General features: G+C 38.5%; 1 protein-coding gene across 10 annotated transcripts in view; it reads right to left on the minus strand.

The window, feature by feature from the left end:
- Positions 1–5,488: 5,488 nt before the first annotated feature.
- LOC139151437 (uncharacterized) overlaps positions 5,489–14,864 on the minus strand; it is a 44,631-nt gene continuing 35,255 nt past the window's right edge. For 8 of the 10 annotated variants that reach the window (XR_011556425.1, XR_011556426.1, XR_011556427.1 and 5 more), the window contains exon 7: positions 5,489–6,067. Coding sequence is in view for 3 of the 10 variants with exons in the window: in XM_070724242.1 (XP_070580343.1) it covers positions 5,843–6,067 (225 nt within the window). In the remaining 7 variants the exon portion in view is untranslated. Of the gene's footprint in view, positions 6,068–7,707; positions 7,826–14,864 lie in introns of all 10 variants that reach the window. The other 2 variants (XR_011556428.1, XR_011556424.1) reach the window with 1 other exon arrangement.

The following is a 14,864-nucleotide window of genomic DNA, read 5'->3' on the forward strand; positions in this document are numbered from 1 at the left end:
GGGAGAATCCAACATGGCTGCCAGGTCACGTGATCAAACGAATAGGTGCACGAGTACTCATATGTATCTATTAGTCCTGCAAGTTTGAGAAGATTACGTCAAGCGTTTATTGAGTTCTAGGTGAGCCAAAAAGTTCTGGAAGAATATGTAGAGGAATATTAATCGCCTTCAAAAACCATAGGGGCCCAGTCCATAGGGTTGGGCCCCTAATAAGATTTGTCAGAGAAGAGAGAGGATCAATATTTCGTTGTGCGCATGAACTTACTTTGGTGCCTTTGCCATTACAATGCCTTGGTTAATGTTAATATAAACGTGTAGCAAGGTTACTACAATACAATCAACTAAACGTAGACCACTTAAACTATGATGGACCCATGTTTTGTCAACAGACGTCATTGAGTCACTGTTAGGCAAACATTCGATCCCTAGACACCCTTCAAGCACTTTAAGGATCCACGACAAGTATTGAACCCTTCCAATTAATAAAGTCTGTGCAGAAAATTAAGCTTTTAACCCCCCTAAAAGTATATATTTTCTGAAAGCCTAGATATTGGCTAATACTGTGTTTTGTATTATTTGACAATTGTTTACATAAGAACCACGTGACAGTCAATTTGAATAACCTCTTAAAATTGGTTTCTACATTTCCCTTGGGTAACGTTGCAGTATTTCCAGTCAAAATTAGCATGATCAAAAGGTGTCATGTCAATCGTCCAAAGCGTGCCTGGGAGTTTTTAATATGTCCTACTTTTTATGTTACATACTTTGAAAGGTGTTATAGACGAGCGATCAGTTATCGGTCAGGTAATTGTCGGGTCATAAAAAAACGTTTTAGAGCCTAAAACAAAAATCGCAGACATACTGTGGAAGATTGACATGACACCTTTTTATTTTCAGAGAGTTCATTAATTGTAATAGTTCAATACTTGTCTTGAAACCTTAAGCACAGATGTTATAGCACATGGCCAATCTATTCTTATTCCCACTCTGAATTAGATCTTCACATGTACACATGACTAAATTGGATTACTTTAGTACAAAGTGCGTTGGTATGACATGTTTAATTAAATGGTATTACATGATTAATGTTACATTTTGGGTCACTGCAGAAATGGTTAATTGTCTCCTTAATTGTCTCCTTTCTTGGTAAGTATTGTATGTAGGGTTACATTTGATTGCATATTGGGATATAAATCATTACATAGTGGGTCAGTATCGTGTTTCGATTTGGTTATACTAAATTCGGTGGTTTTAATCGGGTTCGAACTCACAACGTATGGTACCAAGTCACCGAGCGGAGAAGCCACAGACAAAACCGCTCGGCCAAAGCCCCAATCTCAATTAGGATAGTGATATTCGTTTAGTGTACAGTTGGATAAGTATTTTCAATAGTGTTATTTTGAAAACAATATCCTAAATTATTTAGGTTATCCAATTGTTTATTTTCTGGAAATCGAAAATAAATCGGGGTTAAATGTTATAAATGATTGTCTGAATGCTTTTTAATAGTGGCTGAATATTCTGTTTGGTGACGTTACCCATTCAGATGACTTTTTAAATGATTTAATAGTGATAATTGCCCTATGCCATTGCTGTAATATATCAATGACGGTTCAGTCATTATTGCTTCTTAAATCTTGGGTTTTAGGATTTTGTTCCTGGACACAATCATGTTTCTTCGGCATGATATGTTGGTTGTAAAGATCATGTCCATAGTTGTTCAGCGTGTTTGTTTGATTTGTTGGGTTTGCTAGGCTTTGTCAAATTCATATCGCCGCCGGCGGACATGCGGCACCACAATTTCTGAGAAGCAACGATCCTTTACTTTAAAATGTTACAAATAGGTGACTTTTCGCACCAGCAAATTAAATTCGACATTCATGACTTACACGCCCTACATATGTCTTATCATTTTCTTGTAATTTTTATAACCCATCTAGAACTCCATATTGACCTCTGAGTGGATCTATAGCATTGTCGTCATCATCAGGATTCGCTTTCCTTGGTAACTGTCACATGTACCGCGACAACTTGCAAGTGACACAACCTTTTAATCACGTTCTAAATACGTCATGGCCACTCCGTTTCGTTTGATGCACTCTTAAAATGAAAATCTGACCATATCATTTACATCAAGATGAGGCATTCAACATGAAAATATACTGAAATCAAGGACAAACAAAGATCGCGTTACGTCCTCCATTACAACTGCAATGAAAAAGGATCTATTATAATAGAAGAACGAAGTAAATATGCCATACTTATCAGATCAGGCGATATTTCCACATAGCAGTTGACACATGACGCAATTGCTGTGGCCATATTCAAAATTTTCCTTCGGGTTATTGATAAAAGCATTGACCTCATTTTCAAATTTTGACAGGGCTTAAAAACGCGTTGTGTCAGTCTGTTTCGGTTTTATCTGTCTGTTTGCCTGAATGTCAGCATAAGTATACCTTTCTTTGTCCATTTGTTTGTTTGTCTGTCTTCTTTTCTCTCCCCTCTCTCGTTTCCATGTCAACGAATTGGAATATATAGAAAACTAATAAAATAATCTTTGTGGTCGTTTGTCACATTTATTGGTAGTGGTTGCACGTTTTGTGTTACTATATGGCTTACGGTAAGGAACCTGCGCGCGAGAGAGATTTTTTAAATCAGTAATTGGCAAAACCAACCTGAACTTAAAATCTGCAAGCCATATTTATTTACACAATCACTAACTCACTCACTCACCTGGCTTCCTTTGTTGTGATATCCTAAATCCACGAACACGCCAAGTTGATGATATCTTAGAGCTCTCTGTTTGTCTTTCTCTCTCTGTTTCAGGTTTTGACTTCGAATACCGTCAGATTATTACCATCTTCCCTAGAATACTCATTTATATGAAGGACGAGGTTAAGTATAAAAAAAAAAAAAAAAAAAAAAAAAAAACAGGACCCACCACAGAATTATTCTCGTTATTTGAAGAAACTGGGCGTGTTTCATGGAATGATTTGATTCATGGATGGATTTCAAAGAAATTTAATATAGTTACCCTGAATCATGTTTCGTTGCTACATAACATTTCAAAACTCCTAAGCAAAACATGCATCCATATGTTTTGGTGTACATCTCCGCTATAGTGGGTGTTGAGTGTAAAATGTTTTTAGCTAGCATACCTTTTTAGCTAATTTCGCTAAATATGTCAATTCGCTTGTTGAAGATGTCGCCAATTTAAACTTTATCCTATGTTTACCATGTTTGGGATGTTGGTTTAGCTGTATTAAAAATATACTGATGGCAATGAAAATCCCAAAATGCTTAAAACAAATGCAACTTATTCGAAGTATTTTACAGGGGCTTTACTACATAAATTTGACAGTACCGACCGAACATAATATTCAAAGCGACATTCGTTCCGTCATCAGTTTCCATGGAAACAAATATGTCGGCTACAGTATATTTGGTTAGGGCACACCGATCCGAATATGCAATATTCAGAAAAGTCGTAATATCCGTCACTATTTCATAGGATTACCTTTTCAGAAGAGATTACAAAATGTTGCGATGGTATGAGCAGTTGGGTTTAAGGATTAATGAGGGTCAGGGCATTCACCATTAATGAACCACTATCAATAAAATGACGATAAGCTTTGAAACCCTAGGCATGCGCACATTTCCTAAAACGTATACGAAATACCTCGCATATAATATTTCGTACGTTTCAGGTAACATACCTGCTGGTGGTATTAATTATTTATATTTCGCTGAAGAATCTTATTATTTTTGATTATCAAGAATAACATTCAGAGGTATTAGTACAGTTTTAGATTATAGAAGCGAACGACCTCAAATATCTGATGTGAAATTCAAAATGGCCGCTGTATGTTTCAGCAAATCCTTGCCATTTGAAGAAGTATTAACATTGATATACGGTGACATACTATGAGACTGCATAAGTCTTGTTAAACGGTTGGCTATTTTTCACTCGTGAAATGTTGGAACATATTATCATCTGCAACACATCAATCTATTTCACATCAAATAGGCGAAATTTTCTGTCGCGAGATTACCTTGGTCCCCAGATGTGAAAACCTTTTCAGTACAAAGGAATTGTACTATTGTCTAGACATAGGCTTTGAAATGTGTGATTCCTATATGCTTTAGTGAGATCGCATTTAGATAAAAACCTCTAGGGTTTGGAATTCTCACATACCTAGGTAGTGATCTAAAGTGGCAAGAATGATCACTGACTGATTATTAAACCTAGGAATGAAATCTTACACCAGACTCTTGCGTAAATCTAAAAAAAAACAATTGTGGAAATCTATCTGTAGGTGGTTTTTGATCTAGGTGAGGTTGACTGTAAGTTTAGCAGACACAAGCTAGCCTGTTATCGTAGTAAATTACTGAGGCATGTACGATTTACACATCTTTATATATGGATATATATATATATATATATATATATATATATATATATATATATATATATATATATATATATATATATATATATATATATATAATTCTTATAAAGTGTTAACCTATAAGGCTGCTGCTCCATGTTTAGGTATATTTTATCTGCCTAGGGCTACTCTACTCAAAAAATGCATGTCCATGCAAGTTTAACATGTTGTTTCCATATCTCTACTGAGGTCAGAAAATGTTCTTTATTGTAGTAATATCACACTTTACCCACATTGTAACATTTGTTTACACGCGAGTTGTTTATAAAGAGCAGACAGTCTTATCTTGCACGTTTATTTTTTCCGGTGAAATAATCCTAATATTTGACTGGTCAATCTCATCTGTTGATCGGCATCTTGAAAGTAGCTGCAATCACAGTCGAAGGCAAATACCTTCAGACGTGCTGACAGACAAATCAATGAAAGGAGGCAATTACACGAATGTCTCGTATCGACTAAAAGAAAAGCATTCTAATCACATAAGGCATAATTCGGCGAATTGCAGACCCTGGCGAACAGCACAGCCAGGTTGCAATTGACACGCATCAGATCAAACATCGACTTTATATATGGCGATATTTAAAGCCCCTATACATGTATCTTTTCGCATTTTGCGTACCAGAAATATCTTCCTATCTTCTGGGAGATGTTTTGTATTCTCGTCATTAAGCCATTTGTCTTTGAAAATGTCACAATTTCAGTCAATTTACATTCCTGTAAGCTTACATTAATTGCTGTCGTTGTATAGCATTCATCTCGATGGGATTCGAACTCACAACGTATGGCACTCAGTCATCCTGCGAACACATCACAGTCAAAACCTCTCCGCTAAATCCCTATCAGTGGCAAGGCTGGCCCTTGGGAGAAAGCGTCGATGTTATCTTCCAACAACCACAACGACCACAACAAACAACAACAGCAGCAGCAGCAGCAGCAACAACAACAACAACAACGACGACGACGACGACGACGACGACGATAAAAACAACATCAAAAACAAAAACAACGGGTAAGTCGGGTAAATGCAAGACAAGAATATGAAGACTTGTAAAATCGTCTATATTTATTGAAACAAAAACATAAATATAATTTACTCTTCAGATGTTGATTAAAAGTTATGCGAAACGGTAAATACGATGTGGCGGCACAACACAACAGTGGCCCTGGCTTGACAAACCCTGTGCAAACAAAGGTGGCGCGATGGTTAATCGGTGGGGGGTCATCGTGTGTACATAAATGCCAGAAATTCATCACATTTCAATTGTTCAATAGCCTAGGTCTGTGTAACGTTCTCTTGAGAATTAACTGGGATCTCTACTTGATGTAGAATTGTGTTGTTTAAATATAACAAATAACAGGCTCGCATGATTGTTAGTGACAAAACCCAATCCACCTTATGCTTTCTTGAAGAGGTTGGGAGATGCTCTGAGTAAGGCAGAATGCAGGGTCTCGTCCGGACAGGCTGCAAAGAGAGGCACAAGTCCCACTTGAGCAATCATTGGCGCTGTCAGTCCGTCCTCGAAAAGGGTGGCAGTTCCAGACTTCCTGTAATCCCCACTCAGATCCGAATAATGGACAGAAAGTCGATTGTTATTTGAATTTCTTTTCAGCGTCTCTGTCTATTGGAGAAGAACAAAACAAATAGAAGTCGATCAGATTATGCAACAGGCAGCCAATGTGACTGGCAGTCTTACGAGATAAACAAGGTCGAGGAAGGCACATAAATTTAAATCGATTGCCGTTCCAATCACGTAGCCCACGTGGTACATGCTTAGCAGAGCTCATGTTTCATGTTTTTTTCTGAACAGGCTACAGTGATTATTTGCTGGGGAAATAGTCAAGATTTATTAAGTAGGTCTAAAAAATTGAAAAATTCCTTCAATTGGGAAAATGTATGTCACTTGTTGGTGGTGGCAAAATATGTTTTTCAGTCTGCAGCTGTACCAATAAACACCCACACAATCTATTTCAACACAAAGCCTCCCCTAAACGAATTAGACTTGGTATGAGGAGAGGCATTTTAAAGGGATAAAGTCGGCCATTTTTCATGAATTTTGTTTGATGCGAGATACTACTCACATTGTTTGTCACGTTGAAAGATAATGAACGGGTGACCATTCATATATTCGACCCCGGTTTTAGACAAATTAAATGAAACCATCGCGAGAATGAATTAATGGTCATGACAATTAATTCATTTTCGCGATGGTTTCATGTATCGTGTCTAAAACTGGGGTCGCATATGTGCATGGTCACCCATTGATTCAATATCTTTCAACATGACAAACAATATAAGTAGTATCTCGCATCAAACAAAATTCATGAAAAATGGCCGACTTTATCCCTTTAAGACAGAATAGTGTACAGTCAGCAGTAAACATTAAAGCCCTAGTGTGGGTGATGTTTACAAAATTTTCACGATTTTGTTTGACGTCATGGTGCTTTTGTAACTGCATGGTCTTATACTTGAAAAAGTAATGCACGTGTATATTTTTGTACGACCTATATCTTGGGGCGCATCTCAGAATATGAGCATATACAATCTCACATTACTATGCCTGCTTACGAGGCACCAGAAGTATATGAGAAACCGATCCTTTCGTATTCGCCTACCAACACTGCAATAAAGTTGATCGTTTTAGACCATTACTATTCATTGAAAGGCCCAATAGTTCTGATGGTGCACTTTTAAATCTAAATCTGCCCCTTTTTCATGTAACGTCTTGGTCGGCACGGTTGAACGACACTTGTCGACACTGACAAAGCTTTTACTGCTAAAATCATATGTGTAATTTTGAACCAATATTGGGAGTGCAGGATATCTTGTTACGGAAGACACAGAAAGACACAGATACTGAGCTTAAGGGAGGGGGTCGTCAGAACTGTGCTCAAGGGTCGTATGTGACCCATACGACAAACGTTATCCACACGGTACGTTGGTGATTGATGAAAGTTAAAACAGGTTTGTCATAATGTACACGGTGAAATTCAAATGTCGCAGCTTTGTAGACATAGTGTGTCTAGATATCGTACATGAAATACATTCTTTGTAAACAGGAATGTCACACAGGCGCATTTCCGTTGACACCCCCTCCTTTAAACATTCGAGCTGCATTTTAATAGTTGCACAATCCCCATTTCCAAAAGCGTAAGGCAACGCCAGAGGTACTCTCGCTGAGTGATGGACAGGAGAGGGCAGCGTGCAGCAGTGCTGGTACTAGGAAAACCGACAGCTAAAACGTGTCAAAGACGCACACACCAGCAGGAAAGAGATCAGCATGCAGGTTCAGAGGAAGGTGACAAGGTCAAGAGATCGTGCAGTTGTATTGTGAATTATCCATTCTCCCCCTAAGGCGCTTGTTATAGAAAACGGTAATCTGGAAAGCAAAGTAGAAAGAGGATGTAATTATAGCATACTTTAAGTAGGGTATAGTGAAGAGGGAATTTAGTGAAGGAAGTCAGGCGACTGACCACTGATTGCCTGCATGAAACACTGCGAAATGTAACTGAGAAAGGAGAAGTAAACTTTGGGAGGTACGGGTGATCAAAAGAAGGGATTTTTTTCCCGCCTACCAAGATTTCTATACATATCATGCACACTCCCATCACAGTTCTGCAATTTTGCTATATACTCCAACCTTGTCAGGATTTTGAACAAGTTTCACCACCCAAAATTTTTTCTATTATCAAGCAGTCCCCTGTAGCGCTAATGGACCATCTCTTACTGCCGCATCGTGTACGACTAAACTACCTGTACTTGCTCTTTGGGTATATTTACAATGCACGTACATGCATATTATCATTATTAAAATCACATATGGATATCGTCAGGATTGTGTTTGTTCACACTATTACCACCCTCGGATTATAACCTGGCCTGCATCAAAATCAATGTGTGTAAAATGTGAATATTATTAGTACTTGTGCAGACCATCAGAGCTGTGTTCGACTACCGGTGGAGGTAAAAAAAGACGGTCTTCTCCTTGGCCAACCATACGAAATTGAGACAATCAATTGACCCCGACCAAACATTCACGGGTAGTGATAATTCCTGCTGCACTGGCTTTCAGTTTACACTGTATCTTTTATTTATTGCATTATTTCAACTAAAAACAAACAACCCATCGGAGACTGAGCATCTCCCTGTGATTTATGTCATCTTGCTCTACTTGCAATCTGTCTAAACATGGACTGCTTGGCAGTCAAAAAAGGGTATCTACTTTGTGATAGTGTCATATAGCAGTGATGTAAATGAGTGAACACAATTTGATCGACAATATTCATCAATATATGTTATCAATTTAAAAACCCCCACACATACACAAAGTAACACCATTGGAAGATAGTTGATTGGGGATGTAAATTTGCCTGATTGTTAGCCGGTGACGTCTTATATACGAAGTTCTCGATACATGATTATGTTTTTGATATGAATTTTACGGTGATTTTTAGCGAGGATGTGCGTTTGGAAATGATATACTGTTAGTTCCTGATATGTAGGTGATATCTACAGTTCAATATCGTCAGCACCCCGGAAATATGCAGCATACACTCGTAATCCGGGATTCTAGAGAATTTCCTGGAAATTCTAGTGACTGTATATGCATTTGAAGAGCCATACATTGTCACTGAAGAGTTGATTTTGCAGGGTTAGTATGAGGTTATTTATTTTCAGTGTTTTAATTTTGCGCTGCCTGCAACTTATTGAATATAACACCAATAACTGGATTTGCCCGTGGGCGGGTAAGTAAGCGAACAATTATTTAGATGAACATGTCTCTAAAATTTCAATATTTTTACACCTGCTGGTATTCATAACGTCCCAGATTTATCGCCCTGGCGCTACTAGCATAGGCTTGGCCACAGAGGGACTGTGGCTTGGCGTTTACTTGCTATCTGTGCGTTACACGCCTACTCAACCCGTAATTGTGGGTTCTCTGAACGCATAATTGTCGCAATGCGGTTTTTGTCCGACAGCCATCATCCGTCGGCAAAAACTGAATATGATCACGAAATGGTTTCTTCATATTTTAGCAACAACGGTATCATGTCTGTTATTGCAAGTCCCGCCCACCGGATGCCATGCTGAGGGACACAAAGCCATCACGTTCACCGCGCGTGATAGAGGGGCCCGTTCAGGGTGCACTGTCTTGTCTGCTGCCTGACTGCGTTGTAACTTGTACTCGAGTGTTGAAACGCAAAGAACAAAAACAACTTTGACCCTTTGCTTTTGCCAATCGTCTGATAAAATGTGCCGCCTATACACTTTTCACAGTTTAGCAAGAACAAATATAGGACAGTCTAACGCCGACGTTGGTATGATTTAGTGAGCATGCTTGCATATCAACAAACCAATCGATCACCCCATGGGTCACTTGTCTGAATGTGTATAGTGGCATGCATACGCTGAGGGATTAGCGGAACACGACCTTGACATGTCTCAGCTATTATATCGCGTACTTAGGTAAACAGAGTCGGCCGAGCAAGGGTAAATTTATGTAAGATCTCAACGTGGCAAAACATTATAATACACATTATATAAAGGAAGCAAATCGCGGCGATTAGATGTTTCAACTGCCTATCCATTGAGGTCAAACAGACTCTTTTTCACTGCATGCTGTGTCTCTCATGTAATGAACATTCACACTTTAGCATAATGTTATATCTTTTAGGCCTACAGCATTTTCACGAAATATGTACCCGCAAAAGGTACATCTGCGAATTCTCCCGAGAATAATAAGATTTTAAACACTGCACACTTAATGTTAGCTGATTTTTCATATTTTTGGGAAAACAGCACAAGGAGGATATCACAAGCGTATATTTATAGCTGCAGTAACTACAATACATTTATGAATAAACATTATCCACACATTTAAATATCGAGATATGAATATATTTTGCATAGGCGCTATCTGAAAAGGGCCTTTTACAGTCCCAATAAAGCTTTATTTTCAAATAAAGTCTAACTAGAAAGTCGTCCATAAAATGTGTCTCTGCCATAAGATTTTTATGAGAAATGCCGGTGAAGCCCACCAAGGCTGCTTTTTTCATATTCTCAAAACTGTCAAATCATCTCATTTTAACAGAGTTCAATTCAATGGCTTGAAATATTTCACTGCCCTGGCAGTCAAAGGACTTACTTTCGAAGGACGCAGGTTTACTTCAATACAATTACTGACAGTGTAAATGTGGCCATTTTTTCTAATTTAAATTTACTTATTTCACTGCCTGCAAAGTCCATTACACGGTGCTTTGCCATGATCTTGGGCAATACTAAGAAAGGAGAAAAGAGAAACCGACACAATCCGAAGAAATAATAATAATATTAACTGGTTAGTCGATTTTGTAAGCTCGACTGGCGAAATTGGAGACATGCAGAGCTACGCTCGAAGTATTAGCACAAACCTATATCGCAAACAATTCCTGACGTTATAAGCATCAGTCCAGTGGTGCACCGATCTACATAACTGCAAATCTGTCTAGGGGTTACATGTAAGTATCCTCGCTTGTTTGCTTGGCAATTTATCCCAGGCGTCCCATCGATCACACGTAGAGTGTGTCTCGGGAATAGATACTTGGACTCTCAAATATTTACAATTCTTTTCTGGTCTACCACTTTGAAGGGGCTCTCATTTCGGAGTAAGGAAATTTTTCACCGTGTCAGCTTTTCGAAAATAGAAAATTGTGCATTTCACAATTCTGTGAACACAGGGATGGCGGCCATTTTGAATTTTAAATATCGGTAAATGTGAGGTAATTCGTTTCTCTGTTACCAAACTTTGCAAGGTGACCCATGGTTTTAGTCGTTCACTTCCAAGGCGCGTACAACCTTAAGTATCTATTCAACAAAACGTCCTATGTAGCATCGTGATAAACAGACTAAAAACGTTTTAATTCACAAACAGATTAATTTACGTACCAAGATTACAATTTGCTACCAAACAAATGCTCCTCAGAATGACCATGGACCTAAAAAAAGATGATTGGTGTTATTTATTAGGCGAACGTGTCGCATATGAAACTTTATCGTTGAATAAATCACCGAACCATTTGTATGAAAGATTTGGCCGCCGGTTTATCTGATCAGAATGTGTTATTTGATTAAAGTTATCAATGCAGCTACCTATTTCGCAAACTACTTTGTATGACCCATTTACGCAAGCATGTTATTCAAACGAGGCAAGAAGTCATTTGGTTTTGTCAGGAACTGTTACTGACGTTACAGTCAATGGCTGATTAGTCCATTCGGAGTCTCTGAGCCCCGGGACCTTTCATGATCACAGTAGTGTGACTTGCGTTCAGGTGTGTTTATGGGGAATACCCATTAACAGCGTGTCTACTGTATTTGTCGAGATAGCGATTGCACCATGGATGACTAAGGGTTTATTACACCTACTGCGGACGTGTGTCCGCGCACGTAGTTTTATGAAAAGAAAATGTTCTTTAGGTTGACGCAGAATTATGGTCACTATCATCTTGCGACTTGAGCAGTCACAGCATTGCTTGCCTGTCATCGTGTTTAGGAAGACTGTAAAATGCTGACAGTTTCAGATATACATGTCTTTACTTTTTGGTTGGCAATCTTCGACGTGAAATGTGAAACCTAGCTTAATATGACGTCAATTTAGTAAGATGCAGAAAATTGATCCGCTACATTTCGTTCAAATATTGGATTAATATCGAACACTATACTATATTTGGCATTTGTCGACTGTCCATTTATATGCTTTCAGGAAATTGAAGTAAATTAAAACTGTTAAACGCAAATGAACTATTGCAGTGGAGGTATCCTGTGATGGAAACCTTGTAAAGTACTGTACGAGTCTTACCGAGATCCTTGACATCTTCGACATCATACTAAAGCACAAGTTCACTTTGTGCTTTGCAAGTGTTGCCATTTATCGGCTTGGAGTGTAAAGTATACCAACATGCATGCTTATACACCTCTGACATTTGATTTTAAAAGAAAGAAAAGAATCAAGGATGGTGGGTGCCAAATTAGACGATGATACTAATAATGTACAAGCATGGAACACGTTTGATGACGCAAACGAGTCTGTCACTCTCAAATGCAATCGCGAGTAATGTCCCGCATAAATATTTGTTTCAATAATTGACCGAACACAGCACAACCTTATAAGCGGCTGGTCTACACAACTGTGCAGGTTTATATCACGAGTAGAGTTGGTGATCTTTATATGACCATGGCAACTTGGTGAAATACGTGTAGGGTTAGCTGACTGTAGATACTGCAATAAATCAATACTTTCCCGTTTTTAAACGATTCATATGCAGATTATGCCTTAACACTGTCTTAATCCGTCCTAATGCGTAATAGGGTGAAATTACATCAAAATCAAACCGCAAACTGTCCAAACAGAGATTTTATTTCGAACATGTCAAAGGCACAGCGAAAAATAGCGGCAAAGTTAATGGTATGTGGGCGTACAAATTGATACAGACAGTATAACTAGAACTGATTATTCCTCAATAACACACGAATAAATCATCAGACACACCAATAAGGTTCTAGAACGTCGAATCATGTGCTGGTGCATTGATTAGCTTTACGTAAAGGATTATTTGATCAGGTCTGAACATTACATTTGAGGAATGAAGCAACAGTATGACAAGTGCACGACGGGTAAATAAACATTTCCGAGCATTCAGTACAGTAACCTTGACACCGTCCCGTAATTTTCGAAAAACAAAATGAAATCATTCTAATCTCCCGCTTCAGGAACGGCAAATCGATCAAAAACTGGTGTTTTACCGGAATTGCCGACGGCTTTATGATGACGCAAAAATCAACATGTTGACCGTTATTGCTGGTTATAGATTAACCATACGGATCATATTATGCAAATGTAAAACCTTACAAACATGATAGAATAGTTCAGTACCACTTGCTTGAAAAATTAACCAGACTTCTTTCTTTTCTCCGAAAATTACAGGATGAATGCTGTGGGTTTAGAATGGCAGAAAACAATTGGTTCGTCAGTGTCGGCTGCGACTATTCATAAATTATTTCAATTGGAAGCTGATATCCCTTCTGGAGGGTTTAAAGAAGCGACTTTATAACATGTTAAATTGCGCTTCGTGTCAGCTGTATCAAAATGGCCGACCGCTACGTTTTTAATCATGCAGGTCTCGTTTTTCTACCTCAAGGGTTGATTGAGCATATGCCTTTGTAGCTTAGGTGGAAGTAAATATATATTATTCGTGGGAAATTACAGTGCTCGATGTCGAAGCATAGCGTCATGTACATGAAGTAATCTGTGTTACTATTTATGGAGGAGAGAGAGAGAGAGAGGGAGAGAGAGAGAGAGAGAGAGAGCGAGAGAGAGAGAGAGAGAGAGAGATTGATTGATTGATTACAGAAAAACATGGTCCTGGAATATCAGTAAATCACTGTTTGTTGTAACAGTTGGTCAACGGCCAATCAATAAAACAAATATTGGCTTTGGGTATCAGATAAAGAATCGGGCAATTCCAAAGGTCTGAGATGATATATAATCCCTATGTTTCTATGATTGTAATTTATCATGTACACATAGTACAATTACATACTCGTCCTGAACTTGATAAGGAAGGAAAGGTATAAATATTGAAAGATTGGTGTGGGGTTGATTCCAGCCGTGATAAACACTGTAATCGGGTCAAAACGATAAAATTTCGACCATCAAAGCAGAACAACACATGTCAATTTGCAAACATGGTGTTTGACTCGGTGGCTCACCAAGGTAGAATGTTTTGAATAAAAACCTTTGAGACCAATTGCTCCCAAAATTAGAATGTGTGATTTGTGACATTATTTTTCAATACAGTCTGCTATCTGCGAAAATGGGAGGGATGTTTGAATATTCTGTGTGTGTGCACCCGTAGCTGGCGTCGCCAGACTGGATAGTCCTGTAAAACTTGGCAAGAAATCAACAATATTAAAAGCACGCCACATGCAATGGCCTCCGTCACAACGGGTCTTCATTAATTACGGCTTGACACAACAATCTAAAGTAGCCAATTTGTTGGCTTGAAGCCGACCGACGCCAACTGATTTTGCCACACTGAAGTCATTGTACTTGTTTTTTTGTCTCCTACAGACGTGCTGTTCGGCTACCAAGGCTGAGGTCAACTGGGTCAGTCTTTTGTACAGAATGTATACTGTCTTATAACTGAATGTGTCTACAAACTATTATGTACATCACTGTAAAAAAACAACATTGGACATACTATACCCGGTGCAGCCTACGTGGACAAGTTTAATTGAGTTTTCAAGATCTAATGGCAATCTTTTTTACTTTTTCTACCATCCTTGGCGGGCTGAATTTTTTTGAAAGGCAACCACTCGGGTTTTTTTTTCCAAACCTTCCAAGCAGCGTGCGAAATTCACGCTAACCCGATGGCCCGAGACCA

The sequence above is a fragment of the Ptychodera flava genome, chromosome 15 (genome assembly GCF_041260155.1).
Source record: "Ptychodera flava strain L36383 chromosome 15, AS_Pfla_20210202, whole genome shotgun sequence".
Taxonomy (NCBI): domain Eukaryota; kingdom Metazoa; phylum Hemichordata; class Enteropneusta; family Ptychoderidae; genus Ptychodera; species Ptychodera flava.